The sequence below is a fragment of the Mobula birostris genome, chromosome 32, assembly GCF_030028105.1.
Source record: "Mobula birostris isolate sMobBir1 chromosome 32, sMobBir1.hap1, whole genome shotgun sequence".
In the NCBI taxonomy this organism is placed as follows: Eukaryota; Metazoa; Chordata; class Chondrichthyes; order Myliobatiformes; family Myliobatidae; genus Mobula; species Mobula birostris.
This window is the reverse complement of record NC_092401.1, coordinates 3,638,427-3,659,144: the sequence shown is the minus strand read 5'-3', so window position 1 is coordinate 3,659,144 and position 20,718 is coordinate 3,638,427. Positions and strand designations below refer to the sequence as shown.

General features: G+C 46.1%; 1 protein-coding gene across 4 annotated transcripts in view; it reads right to left on the bottom strand.

Annotated features, from left to right (window-relative positions):
* Positions 1-4,197: 4,197 nt before the first annotated feature.
* Positions 4,198-20,718, bottom strand: part of LOC140191261 (long-chain fatty acid transport protein 1-like) — an 89,292-nt gene continuing 72,771 nt past the window's right edge. For all 4 annotated transcript variants that reach the window (XM_072248508.1, XM_072248509.1, XM_072248507.1 and 1 more), the window contains 4 exons: positions 18,544-18,681; positions 17,095-17,259; positions 15,901-16,047; positions 4,198-9,717 (listed from right to left, as the gene is read on the bottom strand). In XM_072248508.1, coding sequence (XP_072104609.1) covers positions 9,560-9,717; positions 15,901-16,047; positions 17,095-17,259; positions 18,544-18,681 — 608 coding nt within the window. In that variant the 3' untranslated portion in view covers positions 4,198-9,559. The remainder of the gene's footprint in view (positions 9,718-15,900; positions 16,048-17,094; positions 17,260-18,543; positions 18,682-20,718) is intronic.

Below are 20,718 nucleotides of genomic sequence, written 5' to 3'. Positions count from 1 at the left end.
CTTTATCTACTAGGCAGAGGTTGCTTAGACCCAGACTGCACCCATTCTGCACAGACAGAATTCATTGAATCTGCTCTTGTAGAACCTCAGAGATCACCAATAACAATGGAGGATTCTCCTGCTGCTGCTTGCCAGTGGACTGATACAAAGCAAAAATTGAGCTGTTGGGGGGAGCTCTGGCTCAGGCAGCACTGATGGAGGGAAGCAACACTCACAACATGCTGGAGGAACTCAGCAGGTCGGGCAGCATCCATGGAAACGATCAGTCAATGTTTCAGGCCGGAACCCTTCATCAGGACTGTAGAGGGAAGGGGCAGAGGCCCTATAAAGAAGGTGGGGGGATGGTGGGAAGGAGAAAGCTGGTAGGTTCCTGGTGAAAAACCAGAAAGGGGAAAGATAAAGGGGTGGGGGAAGGGAGGCAGGGAGGTGATAGGCAGGAAAGGTGAAGAAGGAATAGGGGGAAGCACAATGGGTAGTAGAAGGAGGCAGAACCATGAGGGAGGTGATAGGCAGCTGGGGGAGGGGGCAGAGTGAAACTGGGGTGGGGGATAGGAGGGGGAGGGAATTACCGGAAGTTGGAGAATTCTATGTTCATACCAAGGGGCTGGAGACTACCTAGACAGTATATGAGGTGTTGCTCCTCCAACCTGAGTTTAGCCTCATCATGGCAGTAGAGGAGACCATGTATGGACATATCTGAATGGGAATGGGAAGTAGAGTTGAAGTGGATGGTAACCCGGAGATCCTGTCTGTTGTGGCGGATGGAGTGGAGGTGCTTGACAAAGTAGTCTCCAGCCCCTTGGTATGAACATAGAATTCTCCAACTTCCAGTAATTCCCTCCCTCTCCCTTCCCCTATCCCTATGTCACTCTGCCCCCTCCCCCAGCTGCCTATCACCTCCCTCATGGTTCTGCCTCCTTCTACTACCCATTGTGTTTTCCCCTATTCCTTCTTCACCTTTCCCGCCTATCACCTCCCTGCCTCCCCTCCCCCATCCCTTTATCTTTCCCCTTACTGGTTTTTCACCTGGAACCTACCAGCCTTCTCCTTCCCACCATCCCCCCACCTTCCTTATAGGGCCTCTGTCCCTTCCCTCTTCAGTTCTGACAAAGGGTTCCGGCCTGAAATGTTGACTGATCGTTTCCACGGATGCTGCCCGACCTGCTGAGTTCCTCCAGCTTGTTGTGAGTGTTGCTTTGACCCCAGCATCTGCAGAGTATTTTGTGTTTACTGATGGAGGGAGATAGACAGGCAACATTTTGGCTTAAGACCCTTCACATGGATTTAAAGGAGCTGGTGGTAGACCTGAGGAGAGCTAAGGTATCGGTGACCCCTGTTTCCATGCAGGGGGTCAGTGTGGACATGGTGGTGGATTACAAATATCTGGGAATACGAATTGACAATAAACTGGACTGGTCAAAGAACATTGAGGCTGTCTACAAGAAGGGTCAGAGCCGTCTCTATTTCCTGAGGAGACTGAGGTCCTTTAACATCCGCCAGACGATGCTGAGGATGTTCTATGAGTCTGTGGTGGCCAGTGCTATCATGTTTGCTGTTGTGTGCTGGGGCAGCAGGCTGAGGGTAGCAGACACCAACAGAATCAACAAACTCATTCGTAAGGCCAGTGATGTTGTGGGGATGGAACTGGACTCTCTGACAGTGGTGTCTGAAAAGAGGATGCTGTCCAAGTTGCATGCCATCTTGGACAATGTCTCCCATCACCTACATAATGGACTGGTTGGGCACAGGAGTACATTCAGCCGGAGACTTATTCCACCGAGATGCAACACAGAGCGTCATAGGAAGTCATTCCTGCCTGTGGCCATCAAACTTTACAGCTCCTCCCTTGGAGGGTCAGACACCCTGAGCCAATAGGCTGGTCCTGGACTTATTTCATAATTTACTGGCATAATTTACATATTACTATTTAACTATTTATGGTTCTATTACTATTTATTACTTATGGAGCAACTGGGATTAATAAAGTATGACTATGAATAAAGACATAATGGAGATAGCCAGTATAAAAAGGTGAGGGAAATGGATGGAGCAAGAGCTGGCAAGCATTGGATGGATCCAGATCTTGATGGGTGATAGGCAGATGAAGGAGGAGAGTGGAAATAGCGACAGAGGCTGGTGGCAAAGGGCTGCAGATAATGGAATCAAATGTAGGAGAGATACAGAGGGCAGATGGTAACAGTAGGGAGAGGGTACCAGAGGGAGGAGTGTGTGGGTGATGGCCAAATGGAGTGGGTAACGGATGCCTGAAATTTTGGGCCTTGCATTCAATTATTTCATGTTTTCCACACAGCATAAAAAGGAGGCCATCGGCTCTTTGCGTCTGCTGCTCACAATGCAATCCTCTTCCCCCACTATCTGTTCCTGCCAGCTGTTCTCTCCACGTTCTCATCCACTCCGGAACCAGCATGGATAACTTCACTCACCTTGACACTGAACTGATTCCACAACCATCCACCTTCAAGTTTCACTTTGAAGGACTCTACAACTCATGTTCTCAGTTTTATTTAATTAACAACTTTCTCACCTGCCTATCACTTCCCCCGGGTCCCCTCCTCCTTCCCTTTCTCCTAAGGTTAGCTCTCCTCTCCCATCAGATTCCTTCTTCCCCCGCCCTTTACCTTTACCACCTACTTGGCTTCACCTATCACCTTCTAGCTATCCCTCTTTCCCATCCTCCCACCTTTTTATTTTGGTGTCTTCCCCCTTCCTTTCCAGTCATGAAGAAGGGTCTCAGCCTGAAATGTTGACTGGTTACTCTTTTCCATTGATGCTGCCTGACCTGCTGAGTTGAGTTCCTCCAGCATCTGTGTTTGTTGCTTTGGATTTCCAGTATCTGCAGACTTTTTCATATTTATCTTTCTCTCTCTATCTATTTATTATTGTTTGTCATTCCTTGCACATTAGTTAATTGTTTGTCAGTCTTTCTATAGCAGATCAAAACTATGGGCAGAGATTTAGGGTGGGGGGGAAGATTTAAAAGAAAATTGGTCTAGTTGGGAGGACAGCATGGTTGGCATAGATTCATTGGACCAAAAAGCCTGTGGCAATGTTGTATTGCTAAATATGGTCTCTGAGCTCTCTGCATCTTTCCAATTGCTTGAATACAGTATATCTGCATGAAGGGAAGAGTGAGGAGAGATAGCACCAGCCATTTTTGCAGACCCAGGAGACTTCTTGCAGTTTGTCCACGAAGTAGCTTATTCTTCTTCTCTTATGTCTTTCTTTTCTTTACAAGGTGGTCGGGGTTCTGTCGGAGTGCGCGGTCTACAATTCAAACTATGGCTCTTCGCAAGCGGTGGGTTTTCAGACAGGCGCTTTGCTACCTCCGAGAATGCCTGGATGACATGAGCCTTCGGTGAACAGCCCTGCGGACAACCCGATTCCTCGCTTATTTCGCCGACTGAAGTAGTGTGGGAGACTGAAACATTGAGACAGCAGGTAGTGTGTGCTGGTGTCAAAAGAAGGCCCAGTACTCATGCAAGCCTCTCTCTGTCTTTGATGGCGACTGAGAGCCTATCAGTCCCCAAGACCAGGGGAGTGGGGGAACATACTTGAAGAAGCAAAGTGGAAAATTGTGACATTGGAACAGCAAGTTGTTGGTCTGTGCTCTCATTGCAGAGTGACCTCTCTCTCCCTTGATGGAGAAAGAGAAAGAGACCCTGTCTGAGATACCTCTGTGCTGGATTATGGACTGTAGTTTTGATACTCTGTATCATGGTCTCTTTGTGGGGGGCAGTAGTTTGCTGTTGCTTGCCTGATGGGTGGTGGGAGGAGGGTTGGTGCTTCTAGTGGAACAATTGGGGGGAAGGGGGAGGGTCAAGGCTTCTGTTACTGTTTGTGCAAAGGAAGGGGGAAGGGAAGGAGGGAGGTTTTGGGGTTTTAATGTTTCTATCATTCATTCTATGCTTGCCTTGTGGATGTCTGTGAAGAGTAAGAATTCAGGTTGTATGCCGTATGCATTCTCTGATATCAAATTGAACCATTAATAATGGATGTGCCTTCAACCGCCAAGACCCTAACCTCACCTCAATCTCCTATCTCTTTCTCTCTTCAGTCACACTATTGACACTCTTTTCTAATACCTATTTGTGACCAGCTGTCAAATGATTTTTGAAATCTGTGCTTCCAGTGTTTTGCCAAATTGCAGGTGCTTTGCAAATGAAATTACAGTAAGAGTCTTTTTGAAGATTAGCTTTATTTGTCACATGTACATCTAAACACAGTGAAATTCATCGCTTTGCGTCAAATTGAATCATTGAGCATTCTGCTCGGCAGCCCACAAGTGTCGCCAACATAGCATGTCCATAACTTACTAAGCTTAACTGTATGTCCTTGGAATGTGGGAAGAAACTGGAGCACACGTATGAAATCCACATGGTCACAGGGAAAATGTTCAAACTCCTTACTGACAGCAGCAGGAATTCATCCCGGCTCTTACAGCTGAATTGGTGAAGACAGGGACTGAAAGCACTCAGGATGACTCTGAAGTACAATTCCAACTTCCTCAAACTCCACAAGAGTTTTCCAGAGCTTTTCAGCCACAGAGTTCGCAATTTGCTGCAAACTGAAGTTCATTTATTTCAAGGTGTCTCGATTGCACTACAATAGGGTTTTATTTCAGTTATGAAACTTCCACGTGGATGGGCTCACCCGACTCCGATAGTGCTTGGCAATGAGGCAGATATAGAGTGGGAGGATACTGAGATTTTTTTGCCAAAGATTGTTAAGTAAACCAGTTTTCTTTCTGAATAGTCCATGAACCCATGAACATTAATTCATTATTCCTTTTAATTAGCACTACTTTGTTTATTTTGGAATTTATATCTTTGCACTGTATTGTTGCCACAACAGATCTCACGTCATAGAACACGACAGTACAGAAACAGGCCCTTTGGCCTATCTAGTCCACACTGGCCTGGCTTTCTGCCCATTTCCATCTACCTGAACCTCGACCACAGCACTCCATACCTCTCACATCCCTGTACCTATCCAAACTTCTCTTCAATGTTACAATTGAATCTGCCTTTACCACTTCTGCTGACAGCTCATTCCACATTCAAGGTACCCTCTAACTGAAGTTTCCCCTGAGATTCTACATAAACACTTCACCTTTCTCTCTAACCCTATGACCTCTAATTGTCATCTCACTGAATCTCAGTGAAAAGCCTGCATGCTTTGATCCTATCTAGATTTCTTAAAATTTTGTATATTTTCTGTAAGATTACCCCTCATTCTCCTGTGCTCCTGGGATAAAGGCATACCCTTAGTCATAGAATTATGAAAAGTACAGGACAGAAACAAGCCCTTTGGCCCATCTAGACCATGCTGAATAATTTAAACTGCTATTCCATTGATCTGCACTGGGACCATAGCGCCCTATACCCCTACCATCCGTGTACCTATCCAAACTTAGCAAATATTAAAATTGAACCTGCATACTCCAGTTGCGCTGGTAGCTCGTTCCACACTCTCAAGACCCTCTGAGTGAAGACTCCTCACGTTTCCTTTAAACCTTTCACCCTTCACCCATGACCTTTAGTTGTAATCCCACCCAACATCAATGGAAAAAGCCTGCATGCATTTACCCTATCTATACCCTTCATTATTTTGTATACTTCTATCAAATCTTCCCTCAATCTTCTACGTTCCAAGGAATAAAGTCTTACTTTATTCAATCTTTCCATATAACTTGGGTCCTCCAGACCCAGCAACATCCTTGTAAATTTTCTCTGCACTCCTTCAAGTTTATTGGTATCTTCTCTTCGGTAGATGGCCAGAACTGCGCACAATATCGTTGTTCTAAATACTCTAAATTTGGCTTCACCAGCATCTTACACAACTCCAATGTAACATTTCAACTGCTCTCAATGCCCTGATTTATGAAGGTCAACAGGACAGTGATAATAAACCTGATTTTGACTCCCTTTGGCTTGACTTATGTGTTACTGACAAGATCTTAAAGAGTCTCTTTAATGCTATTCCACATCAGGCATTTAACCAAAGCTCTGTTAGGACACCAAGATCCCATACAACAATTTCATATGGCCATGAAATATCTCCTGCATTTATGGAGCAAAATCAGCCTATTGGTTCTGTTCTACCATTCAATCATAGCTGTTTTTTAAAAGCAGAATCCCTCAATTCTCCCTGTAACCATTAACCCCTTACCAATCAAGAACCTGTTTTCTGCCTTAAATACAAGCAATGATTAGCTCTATTGGCCTCTGTGGCAACGAATTCCACAGCTTCACCACCGTGTCTTAAGAAATTCCTCATTTCAGTTTTAAACTGGCTTCCCTTTATTCTGAGGCGATGCTCTCAGATCCTAATCTCTCCTACTAATGGAACCATCCTCTCCACGTCTACCTATCCAGACTTCTCAATGTCTGCTGGGTTTCAATAAGATTTCTCCTCATCCTACCTAACTGCATGGAGTACAGGCTTGAGCCATAGTACGTTACAGCATCGCTTGTCCGTGCCAACTACGCTGCTCGTCCTATTTACCGCATTTTGATCATTGCCCTCTAAACCTCTCCTGTCCTGCTAGCTTTTAAACGTTGCTAATGAGCCCACCTCAAGCTATTTCCAGCAGCTTGTTTCAAACATTGGGTGAAAAAGATGCCCCGATGTCCCTTTCAAATCCCTCACTTCTGATCGTGAACCTATTTCTGCTTGTGCTTAGTAGCCCTCTCCCTGGGAGCTTTCACCCTGTCGATGCCCCTCATGATCTTATGGATCTCTCTCAGGTCCACTCATCAAACTCTCAAGTCGTGGCACGGTTGAATATTGGTTAGCATAACACTACGACAGTGCGGTGACCCGGGTTCAATACCCGCTGCTTTCTGTAAGGAGCTTGCATGGGACTGCGATCGTTTCCTCCAGATGCTCCAGTTTCCCTGCACATTCCAAAAACGTAGGGGTATGTATGTAGGTTAACTGGTCACATGGGTGTAATTGAATGGTATGGACTCGTTGGGCCAGAAGGACCCGTTACTGTGCTGAATCTCTAAAGTAAAAATATAAAAATTAAATTAAATTATAATTAATATGTTAAATAATCTTTTCGAAAAGCAAACCAGAGTTCTCTTGTCTGTGCTAATCTATACGCATATATCAACATTACAGCAGTCGAGTATGAATTTCTGTACCAGATTTCAGCTGATGTTTCAGTAACGTTTGTACTACTCCTCTCTCCCTCCCTCTCTCTCACACACACACACATACACACAGGCAGCATTTAAGGCACACAATGTTTAATCATACTTCAACAAAGATACAATATGCACTACTGTACTACTGATTGATAAGTAGACCGTAGTGAGTGGCTGGGCTGGTTAAATCCAGTGAAGAAAACTGATTCTCAAGACATATCAGTCCTTCAAAGAAAAAGAGGTAAATTGTTACAATCTAGTGAAATCAATCATATTCTATCAACCTTCACTTATGCCAGTTTCAATGAAGATTAGAGTTTCCCAACATATACCCATGCTTGGTCAGAATATCCATTCTTGTTCGGCAATAGAGTGCCTTGGACACATTCTTGCAGCTAAACATTAAACTTGTGCTTCTGACAATGATGTCCGGAGAGGAGAGTGTTTTTGTTGAGGCTAGCTCCAGGTCAAATTGTCAAGACTCTCTTTAATCAATTTCCAATAGTGAATAGATTCAAACATAACATGAATAATTCCTATGAGTTTTTAAATATTCCTTGAAGTAGAGATCACATTCTGTATGTGGAGAAAACTCCCTTCTTCCTCTTGAGCTGGGCTGCAGGAAGCATTAAGAATAAACTTACCAGTTCTTGGTGGCAGTCTTTCCTAAGAATGACTCATTCAGCTCCACTGAATGAATTCCGTCTGGATGCAGGTGTTCGATTGCTGAGGAGTGCCTAACTAGACACTCTAAATGAAGGCTCTTCCTTATGCCCTTGAGAGTGGCAAATGGAGGAGGGTGTGGGGAAGGATCAGACAGGGGTTCCTGTTTTGCCAGCACGGCATACTCATACTGGGCAGTGGGGGTCTCAGTGGGAGATCGGCTGTCCTGGGGCCAGAGTGAGAAGGGGAGCTTGTCTGAGTGACAGGCTGCTCTGGAGCAAAAGGGCAGAGCTGCGCTGGAGCAAACTTGAGATTGTGCCTGAGCAGAAACATGACTGTCAGCGCAGAGTAGGATGGTCAGTGTTTCAGAGGTGCCTGAGCTGTGCTGAGTCTGAACCAACGTTCAGGAGCTCCCTGCATTATCCCTCAATGCTAGTCCTTCAGTCACTAAGTCAGCCCTTTGCTTTGTGTTGGGAGAGTCTCTGGTTTGAGGGTTGGGGGGTGGGGCAGAGGGCAGAAAGAATGCCCCAGAGCTCCACATCACACAGCAACCCTAGATATGGACATATGGATACAGGGGTCAAACCGGTGAGGATCCCGGACAAACTGCTTATAAGTCAACAACTTATTTCCCAGCGATACCTCTGTTCCTCATACCAGGGCGAGTGCTTGAAGTGGACCGAGTTCAAGTAAATTAACTCGTTTCTGCTGCATTCACCTGAATGCTGAGCTGAACCTCAGTGATCCAGAGAGCAGCCACAGCAAGTTCCCAAAACAGCAGTGAGGGTGCACATTCACAAACACACACACAAAGAAATTGAGACACACCAAGTGGCATCTAGGGTCTCTCACTCACTCACATAAGCACAGAGAGAGACACACAGAGAGAAAAAAAGACAGAGATAGAGGTGGAGATAGATAGGACAGAGACAGACAGAGACAAAGTGTCAGAGAGAGAGAGAGAGAGAGAGAGAGAGTGTGTCAGAGATAGATAGATAGAGAGATTAGCCCCCCCTCCGTACAGATACTCCAAAGTCAGAGCCCTAGATACATACACACAGAAATCCTCAAGCATAGAGACACATATTAAGAAGTACATAGGCACAAAACACATGGATGCAGAATCCCTAGTCATACATACACACAGAAAAATATCCAAACAAGTACCATGTGGAAAAGCAGGGAACAGGCTGCAACACTACTGTACACCGAGAGTCTAGACTAATAGGGGAAAAAAGAAGGGAGACTGAACCAAGACGGCTGGTGTCAGAGGGCGGGAGATGGTTGGAAGCTGGTGTGACTGCAGGGAGTCTGCGATAGCTGCCTTTCGTGCCTGTCTCCCCTTCCAGCAGCTGGCACGTTGATAGGACACTGTCCCAGAGCAGAGAGTGAAGCCCAACAATTCCTTATTTGCAGAGTTCCTATGTTTGAATCCGACCCCTGGATTCCCAGTCCATGGGTATCAGTAGGCAGTTGCATGTTCTGAATTCCTGATTTTAGATTGGGCTCCTGGAGCACTGCTCCTGACTGCAGACTGGAGCCCGGGTTCTGAATAATTCCAAAGTGACTGAGAGACCTGGAATTCAACATCAGTGACCAAATAATGTTTCAGTCCACAGCAGATCCTTTCCCTGCTCGGTGCACAGTTCGTACCTCAGCTCTTCCCCCACCTTAACCGTAATTTGTGTTTAATTTTGTTAACATGCCAGGATTGGCTTCCTAATCTAAAGACGATAATTCCCGGCCAGGATCATCTCGTACACCTTCCTGTCTAAAGGGATATACTTGGACAGTTTTGAGTCGAGGAAGAAAAGCTTGTCTTGCACTTGATGCGGATCGAAACCTTGCTTACGTAACCTGGTCTTTTGGATCTTGAACGTACCTAAAACAATAAAGAGATTCCAGTTCATAGGGGGTCACCTTCAGTCACCAAATACACATTCAAAATTCCCATCCTGCCGGAAGCACTCAACATCCTCTAGTTAAAGAAATTTTTCAATTCCGTTCTAGATCACTCTACTCTGAGGCTGTGTGCTCTGGTCCGAGACTCCTGACTATAGGAAATTTCCTCTTCATAGCCACTCTATCTGGGCCTTCAATATGTTTCAAATAAATCCTCCCTCACTCTTGAAAACTCCAGTGAGTACAGGCCCAGACCCATCAAATGCTCCACATACATTAACCCTTTCATCCCAGGATCATTCTTGTGACCCTCTTCAATGCCCAGCATGTTTTCTTAGATAAGGGGCCCTAAACTGCTCACAATACTCCAAGTGCAGTCTGAACAATGCCTTATAAAGCCTCAGCATTACATCCTTGCTTTTGTATTCTAGTCCTCTCAAAATGAATGCTAATGTTTCATTTACCTTCCTCAACTCTGACTCAACCTGCAAGTTAACTGAGCAAAGCAAGGCATTAATACAAATAATCATAGTACAACTAAACAAAGCTAGAGACTAAGCCACGGTACTGCAACAGGATGTCCAAGATGTTCCAACGTTGAGTCGTAATTAGTTAGTTCAAGAATGTAATGGTTGTAGGGGGATAATAGTCTTTAAATTAGAGCTAGACTCCTGTTCTTCTCACAGATTGGAGAGCAAGTCTGAAACTTTCCCCTTCAAAACATAACTAAAGCTCACAGGAGACTTTGTTCAGACAAGAAGTTAGGAGTGGGGTTAAAATTGAGATCAGCCATGATCGAAGCAGATTGTGAAGATCAATTAAAGTAAAGGAACACTGCAAATGTTAACAGACTGAAATAAAACAGAAAATGGTCAGGCAGCATCTGTGAGGGAAGATTTTTACTCAGAATGGTAGATGCCTGGTATAGTGGTAGAGGCAAATACAATAGAGGCTTTTAAGAGATGTTTGGACAAATGTTTAAGAGATGGAGGGGTGTGGACATTGTGTAGGTAAAAGGGACTAGTGTTTGGGTGTTTCTGATTTGTTTTTTAGCTGGTTTGACAGAACATTGTGGGCCAAACGGCCTGTTCCTGTGTTGTACTGTTCTATACTCTGTGAAACTGAGTTAATGTGCCAAGTCGGAGAGCCTTGTCAGAAAGGATCTTTGGACTGAAACATTAACCTTGTTTCTCTGTCCACATATGCTGCTTGACCTGCTGAGTGGTTCTGTATAAGGACACGAAGGTTGGCGCATCCCCGCCTCTTCCTAATTCTTCCAGAGGTGACCAGAGGAAATTGAAGCCAGACCCCAGTCAGAGACCTTGCAACGTCAGAGGGATGTCTACTTTTCCCTACTTCTTGGGGTAGAGATGTCACACATGCTTCTCGTTGCTTTCTGGGGCAGCTGTCTGGTGTGGAGAGCTCAGATAGATAGACAGACGGATAGATATACTTTATTGATCCCAAGGGAAATTGGGTTTCGTTACAGCTGCACCAACCAAGAATAGAGCGTAAATATAGTAATACAAAAACCACAAACAATCAAACAACAAAATGCAAACTATGCCAGATGGAAGATAAGTCCAGGACCAGTCTATGGCTCAGGGTGTCTGACCCTCTACGGGAGGAGCTGCAAGTTCGATGGCCACAGGCAGGAACGACCTCCCGTGCTGCCCAGTGTTGTATCTCGGTGCAATATGGCCGAAGTCCAACAGTGAAAAGTTCAATATCCGGTCTACAAACATGTTCCTCGATCGTAATATGACCCGGATTGCACCATGAGATGTGGTGTAATCCACCCTCAGTGTTCCAGTATTCACTCGGCATCAGAATCAGAACTAGATCAAGTTTAATATCACTGGCATACTGTATCTCGTGAAACTTGTTGTTTTGTGGCAGCACTACAGTGCAACACTTAATAAAGTATTAATTACAGTAAGTATATAAGAAAACTAATTAAATAAGTAATGCAAAAAGAGAGGAATAAATACCAGGAAAATGTTCATCGGTACAGTGCGCATTCCGAAATCCAATGGAGGGAGGGAGGAAGGGAGGAAGATAGAGTCATAGAGAAGTACAGCACAGAAATAAATAAATACCAGGGAAATGTTCATCGGAACAGTGCCCATTCCGAAATCCGATGGAGGAAGGGTGGAAGACAGAGTCACAGAGAAGTACAGCACAGAAATAGGCCCTGTGGTCCATCTAGTCCATGCCGAAACCATTTAAACTGCCTACTCCCACCAACCTCCATCCTAGCCATAGCCCTCTGTATCTCTACTGTCCATGTACCTATCCAAATCTCTCTTCAACGTTGAAATCGAGCTCCCATGCACCACTTGCACTGGAAGCTCAATCCACACGCTCACCACACTCTGAGTAAAGAAGTTTCCCCTTAAGTTCCCTTAAACTTTTCACCTTTCACCCTTAACCCATAACTTCTGGTTATAGTACCACCCAACCTCAGTGGAAAAAGCCTGCTTGCATTTACTCTATCTATGCCCCTCATAATTTTGTATACCGCTATCAAATCTCCTCTCAATTTTCTGCATCCCCAGGAATATTCAATCTTTCCATATAACTTAGGACCCAGCAACTTCCTTGCAAATTTTCTCTGCATCCTTTCAACCTTGTTTACATCTTTCCTGCAGGTACGTGACCAAAACTGTACACAATACTACAAATTAGGCTTCACCAATGTCTGATACAACTTCAGCATAACATCCCATCTTCTGTACTCAATACTTTGACTTATGAAGGCCAATGTACCAAAAGTTTTCTTTACGACCCTCTCTACCTGTGGCACCACTTTCAATGAATAATGGACCTGTACTCACAGATCCCTTTGTTTTACCACACTCCTCAGTGCCCTACCGTTCACTGCGTAAGATCTACCCTGGTTGATCCTACTAAAGTGCAATGCCTCACACTTATCTCCATTAAGTTCCATCTGCCATTTTTCTGCCCATTTTTTCAGCTGGTCCAGATCCTGCTACATTCCATGATAGTCTTCCTTGCTTAGAATACCTTCCCGTAACTCCCACAACTGATATCAGACTCAAGGGCCTGTAATTTCTTGGTTTATTTTTAGAGCTTTTCTTAAACAGTGCAACAACACTGGCTATCCTTCAATCCTCTGGCACGTCACCTGTCACGACAGATGATTTAAACATCTCTGCTAGAGCCCAGCAATTTAGCACTTCCCTCCCGCTGGATCCAAGGGAACAACGTGTCAGGCTCTGGAGATTTAGAACCAGAATCAGAATTATTATCACTGGCATGTGATGTGAAATTTGTTAACTTTCCTGAAACACAGAGGGTGTGCCTTTAGGCTTCTGTACCTCCTACCTGATGGTAACCGTGAGAAAAGGGCATGCCCTGGGTGCTGGAGGTTCTTAATAATGGACGCTGCCTTTCTGAGACACCGCTCCTTGAAGATGTCCTGGGTACTTTGTAGGCTAGTTCCCAAGATGGAGCTGACTAGATTTACAACCCTCTGCAGCTTCTTTTGGTCCTGTGCAGTAGCCCCCCACCCCCGCATACCAGACAGTGATACAGCCTGTCAGAATGCTCTTCATGGTACAGGTATAGAAGTTTTTGAGTGTATTTGTTGACATGCCAAATCTCTTCAAACTCCTAATGAAGTATAGCTGCTGTCTTGCCTTCTTTATAACTGCATCGATATGTTGGAATCAGGTTAGATCCTCAGATATCTTGACACCCAGGAACTTGGAACTGCTCACTCTCTCCGCTTCTGATCCCTCTACGAGGATTGGTATGTGTTCCTTCAATGGTATGTTTATCCACCCTAATCTGCCTCAAGAAAGCACACACCTCCTCCTCTGAAATGTGTATAAAGTCCATGAATTTTGATGCCATTTTGCCTCAATTCTATAGACGCTGTGTCCATCTCCTGGGTAAATACAAATGCAAACATTGCATTTAAGACATCGCCATCTCTTTTGGCTCCACATGTAGATTACCATTCTGATCTTCCAGAAGACCAAGATGTTTCTGAAACATTGAGTGTGTGTCTTCAGGCTCCCTTACTCACTCCTTGATGGTAGCACTGAGACAAGGGCATGTCCTGGGTGACGGGGGTTGTTAAGGATGGATGCAACATATTTTGAGGCATCGCCATTTGATGGTGTCCTGGATGCTGGGGAGGCTGGTGCCCATGATGGAGTTGGCTGAGTTTACAGCTTCCTGCAGCTTTTTACTGATCCTGTGCAGAGGCCCGTCCATACTAGATGGTGAAGCAACCAGTTAGAATGCTCTCCATGATACATCTCCAAAGATATGCGAGTGTCCTTGGTGACGTACCAATTCTCCTTAAACACCTAATGGAATATAGCCACTGGTGTGCTTTCTTCATAATTGCATCCATACGTTAGCCCAGGATAGATCCCCTGAGATGTTGACACCCAAGAACTTTCCACTTCTGATCTCTCAACGAGGACTGGTGAATGTTTCCTCAAATTTCCCTTCCTTAAATCCACAATCAGTTCCTTGGTCTTACTGATGTTGAGTCTAAGGTTGTTGGTGGGTCACCACATACCAGCTGATCTATCTCACTCCTGTATGTCCCTTGTTACCGTCTAAAATTCAGTCAACAATAGTTGTGTCGTCAGTAAATTTATAGATGATGTTTGAGCCATACGATCAGGGGTGTAGAGGGAGTTGAGCAATGGGCTAATCATGTGCCAGTGTTGACTGTCAGTGAAATGGAGATGTAATTTCCAATTCGCACAGAATGTGCTCTCCTGGTGAGGAAGGCAAGGATCCAGTTGCAGATGGAGGTACAGAGGCCCAGGTTTTGGAGCTTGTTGATCAGAACTGAGGGTGTGATTGTGCTGAACACAGAGATGTAGTCACTAAACAGCAGCCTGTTGTTGGTATTGCTATTGTCCAGGTGATTGAACGTAAAGTGGAGAGCTAGTGAGATTGCATCCACTGTAGATCTACAGTGACAACAGACAAATTCCAGTGGGTCTGGGACAAGGTTCCTGCTTAGGCAAGACTTGATTCTAGCCAGGACCAACTTATCAAAGCACTTCACGACAGTCAATATGAGTGTCACTGGGCGACTGTCATTAAGGCAGCTCACCTTGCCCTTCTTGGACACTAGTACGGTTATCGTCCTTTTGAAGTAAGTGGTAGCCTCCGACTGCAGCAGAGAGAGATTGAAAATGTCCTTGAACACTCCTGCCAGTTAGTTGGCATGGGTTTTCAGAGCCTCACCAGGTACACCGTCAGGGCCGGATGCCTTGTGAGAGTTCACCCTCTTGAAAGATTTTCTGACATCAGCCTCTGAGACAGAGATCACAGAGTTGGCAGCTGCAGGGATTTACACGTTTGTAGTTTATTCTTCTTTTCAAAGTGAGCATAAAACGTGTTGAGCAACACACATCAAAGTTGCTGGTGAACGCAGCAGGCCAGGCAGCATCTGTAGGAAGAGGTGCAGTCGACGTTTCAGGCCGAGACCCTTCCTACAGATGCTGCCTGCACCTCTTGAATTTCCAGCATCTGCAGAATTCCTGTTGTTTGCGTTTAAATAAAACGTGTTGTGCTCATCTGGGAGTGCAACATCATAATCATTCACGATGTTAGGTTTTACTTTGTAGGAAGAACTCTGTTAACTCTACTTTTCTTGCTTATTCTGTTATTGTCACCATAGCATTTCCTTTACATTACTTCAGATTGCAATCTTTAACCACTCTGCTGTTTGCTGCTCATCGTGCATTTTAAATGTTGCACTTGCTGTTACTAAGTATACAGTTTATTCATCACATGAGCCACAAATTTCAATGCAAAAAGAGCTGGAGGACCTTAACGTGTCAGGCAGCATCCATGGAGGGAAATGGACAGTCAGTGTTACAGGCCGAGAACCCTTCATCTAGTCTGGAAACTCCAAATGATGATTGCCCATTTATTCTCCTTAGATGCTGCCTGACCCACTGAGTTCTTCCAGTGCTTTGTGGGTCTTTCCAGATTCCCAGCATCTGCAGTTTCATGTCCCAAATTTCACTGCACTCTGCTGTATCTGAGATAATCCAGAGAGATAGGATGATGTGCTGAGTCATGGATGAAGAAGGGAGGGGGAATGGAAACTCCCGTTTCATCCACACAAGAGGCTGCATAACACAGGCCCTGAGGTACGTACTTGTGGTGTCAACGGCGGGGAGGATGCGGAGGAACACAGGCCTGGCGTAAGGAGGAAGCACCGCCATCAGCTCCTGGTACAGGTGCTCAGGATTAACCTTGTTGTCAGGATCCGCGATTGCCGCCATTCCAGCCTTCCCTTCCACGCCTGGCAGGAGAACAGAAGAGAATACAAAAGCAAAGTTAATATTGTGGGCACTGGAGACCTGAAAAGGGAACGATGAACAGTCTGCAGCCCTTCCTCGGAGAGACTGGAGGGATGAAGGGTGTTCGCACCTCTGACCCACCAGCTGCAGCCCTGCTTCTCCCCAGCGAGCCGGATTTCACCCTAACCTCAGTGTGGGCCATAGCATCTCAGGGAGATGGAAGTCAGAGTGCAGCTCCCATTCCCCTTTACTGATCACGGTTTGGGGCAATGGTGGTAGAGGGGAAAACATTGCAGCTGTGCCTTTGGAGCTGTTGGGATCCTCCAAACCTGGTGAAAGTGCTGGCTGGCATGATGTTCTACCCCCATGTAACGGTCTGCTTGCTTCCCCCTCCTCCACTACCGCCCCTCTGTGGCTGTCACTGGGAATAAAGTAACCCATGGTACTAGCATTCCACCCAGTGACAGATACTCTCCTCCTACATCTCTGAGAAGGGACCTCCTGTTCTCACTGCGCACGAGTGGAAGGAAACTAAGAACTCCCATCCTTGATCTCCATCACTGCTGGGGCAGTGGAACTTCCCAGTCTCTGAACTCTATAACAGGAGGGTCAGTAGGATCTCCTAACCCCGATCTCCATCACTGCAGGGGCAGTAGGACCCACCCGTCTATGATTGCCATCACTGAAGGGGCAACAGGACCTCCAAGTCTCTGATCTCTATCATTGGAAGGGAAGTAAGACCTCCCAGTGTCTGTTCTCCACCATTGGAGGGGTACTAAAATCTCCCAGTCTCCAATCTCCATCACTGGAGGGGCAATAGTTGCATGGCTATCCTTCCCACAGCTCCCCAAGCACCAACACCCAGGACAGGCAATCCAACAGCGCCCTGGAGGTACGTCCCCAGGCAGAATGTCACTAGCTCAAGAAAACACCTGCCCACAAATCAGCAGTGGACACAGCAGGGGATGAGAGCCTTGGTTCTATGCTGGGTGCCCCTGCTTGTCAGTAGCGGGCAGTGGCTCGGGGCTGCAACTCAGAACTCGGCCTACCTGGCACTGGCACTCCGTACACTGCCACGTCAGTCAGGTTCAACAGCTGGCTCAGGGTGCCCTCCACCTCCGTGGTCGAGACATTCTCCCCCCGCCACCTGAAGGTGTCTCCACTTCGGTCCTTGAAGTACATGTAGCCCAGGTCATCCATCACCAGAACGTCACCTGAGGGGTGTGAGAAATAGTGCATCAGAATTCAGCTGCACGTCGGGACCTCCCATTCCCCGACCTCCAGTACTGGAGGGGCAGTGAAACATCCCTGTCCCAATCTCCAACAGCAGATGGGCAGTATATGGCCTCCCACTCCCTGATCTCAATCACCGGAAAGGCAGAACAAACATCCGGTCCCCAATGTTCATCACGAGGGAGGCAGTATAACCGCCCAGTACCCAGTCTCCATCCCTAGAGAGGCAGTACAACCACTGTCCCCAATCTCCATCACTATAGAGGCAGTATAATCACCCAGTCCCCAATCTCCATCACTAGAGAGATAGTAGAACCACCTAGTCCCCAGTCTCCATCACTAGAGAGGCAGTACAACCACCTAGTCCCCAGTCTCCATCACTAAAGAGGCAGTACAAGCACTTAGTTCCCAATCTCCATCACTAGAGAGGCAGTACAAGCACTTAGTTTCCAATCTCCATCACTAGAGAGACAGTACAACCACTGTCCCCAATCTGCATCATAAGAGAGGCAGTATAATCACCCAGTCCCCAATCTCCATCACTAGAGAGATAGTAGAACCACCTAGTCCCCAGTCTCCATCACTAGAGAGGCAGTACAACCACCTAGTCCCCAGTCTCCATCACTAAAGAGGCAGTACAAGCACTTAGTTCCCAATCTCCATCACTAGAGAGGCAGTACAAGCACTTAGTTTCCAATCTCCATCACTAGAGAGACAGTACAACCACTGTCCCCAATCTGCATCATAAGAGAGGCAGTTGGACCTGTCATCACCAGGTGGACTGTAGAACCTCCGAGCACCCATCGCCGTAAGATAAAAATTCAGCATCTCCCAACACAGACCACAGGGAATGTAAATCAAGAAACACCCAAGAAACGAAGAAAGGAATTGTTGATAATTTAGGTTGAAACACTACATCAGATCTGAGAATGGAGAGTGAAGATAATTCCTTCCCAACATGCTAGTCAACCTGCTGAGTTCCTCCAGTAGTTTGCTTTTTGCTCCGCATTTCAGCACCTGCAGTCTCTGGTGTCTCCACATTAACTCCATTCCTCCATCCACAGAGGCTGCCTGGTTTGCAGAGCATTTCAGCATTTAAAAATACAGAGACGTTAGAAGTGCTCTTTGAGACTTGGTTGGATGGAGCAGGGAGTTGGGGTCCAGGGCTCTGCAGGGGGACGGGTGGGGGTTGGGGGGGGGAAACATTACAACAAATACTTGCTACTCCCTCAGTTACCCAGTCTGCAGCATCCCAGGGTCCGTACCTGACAGGTAGGCGCAGTCTCCTTTCTTAAACACATTGTAGGCAATCTTCTCATTTGTGGCGGACTTGCTGGCGTAGCCATCGAAGCGGCGGAGTGGGTCCTGTTGGTTTATCCGACCTACCAGCTGGCCCGGCTCCCCTACGGCACAAAGGGTGGGTGTCAGTGAGCTCCAAGGCAGAAGGTCCACACCACCCTCCCTGGCCCCAAGACAGACAGTCAGCCAGCCACTGTGAACACCGAGATACTTCCACCTCTACAGACTCTCATTGTACGCACCACGCAACCAATGATAGACATGCCATTTCAGGCAGGAGGTACAGCAGCCTGAAGCCCCACATCACCGAGTTCAGAAGGTATCCTGTTGGGTGCATGATGCCCCGATATAAAATTTCCAATGCACGAGAACATAAGGGGCTGCAGAGTGTAGTGGACACAGTACGGTCTATCACAGGCACAGCCTTTCCCACTACTGACAGCATCTACAGGATCCGCTGTCCTGGTAGCAGTGCTATCATCAACGATCGCCAACATCCCCGTCATGCACTCTTCTCACCGAGACCAGGAGGTTACAGGATACAGCAGCCTGAAGTCCCACACCACGAGGTTCAGGCTGCGGAACAGCTACTTTGCGACAACCATCACATTTCTGAACCAAGCTGCACAACCCGAATTCCACCTCACAAACAGAACTCAATGGGCCACCTCTTGCACTACCATGGACTTGTCTGTGATTGTTTATTTTCTCTGTACTAAGATCCTTCTTTCTCTCTCTTTTCACTATCAAGTATAATTTATGTTCTGCGAGTGTCAGTACCTGCTGTAAGCATGTTAGTCACTGTATCTGCACCTCACAGTACTTGTGGGCGCGGCACATTTCCAATTGGCTCCACACCATCTTGACACGTCTTCAAGATGGTGCTAAGCTGTGGTCTCCATGAAGATCTTAGCCCAGAATTAGTTTTTTTATTAAATTCATAGGGATGGTTTTGGGGACAGAGAGGGGTGTTAGTAGTCAAGTTTGCACTTACAACAGAGAAGGAAGTTAGGGATGTGGAAGTATACTTGAAACTTTGAGATTTTTAATGTATTTAATCTTGTAAAGTGACAAAATGGAACCTGTATAATTCCAGGTTGCTTTGCTATAAGCTAAGATTTTTACATGGCGGGAAGCAAGTAATGCCCTGATCATTATTTATCATGTAACTAAGTGTAACATTGTGTAACATCCTGTAACATTGATATTCTGTGTGGCCTTGAGTACTGTGGCTGTAGTGCAGGAGCCGACTCCCAGAACAGGTAACAGCCAAAGAACAGCCAGAAAACTTGCATTAAAAAAAAAAACAAACTTTGAAAGCTGTAAATCAGAAGCTGCCTACCATCATGAGGAGTGGAGGTGCTTTTCCTTGCAAGCAATAAACATGCTGTTGAACTGATCCATTCTGTTTCTCTTTGGTTTTTTGTTATAAGACCTAAAATATCTTATAACAAAAGGTACACAACAGGGATTAGGGGCAGGGATGTGAGTAGTTAAAGAGTAGATTAGGATTCAGGGATAGGAACATGGAGGAATTAAGAGTCAGGCCCCTCCATTCCACGCTCGAAGTCCAGTGAGGTGGATGGGTAACAAAGAACATCCAGAGTGCAGACCTCTGATCAGAGCTCAAAGGCCAGCGACATGGTTAGGTGATAAAGAACATGCATGGATGTCGGGCTGTCCCAGGTTGGTGGGTCCTGGGATTGGATATCTATGTAAGCAGCAAGCACAAGGAAGTAAGAGGGCCGGTTGGTCGGGGTCTTGTCATCCAATCGAGGGGATGGTGTCGAAATCAAAGCCCGAAGGTTAATTGGAAGTCCAGAATTTGAAGCCTGAGACTGGAGGCGTAGAAGCTTGTTCTAGAGTTGGGACTTGCTTTTTTGTTGCTTGTCTTCTCTTTTGTTGTATTCTGTGTTGTTCTGCCAGGCATTGTGGACATGCTATGCTGTTGCCAAAATGTGTGGCAACACTTTATGGCCTGCCCCCAGCACATCCTTGGGTGTGTTAGCTGTTAGTGCAAATTCAGCACTGGTATGTTTTCATGTACATGTGATATATAAATCTGAATCCGAAAAGGAACCTGATTTGACTTGACTTAACCAAAGAATAAATTGTGCCACAGTTCAAGAGAAGACAGTGGA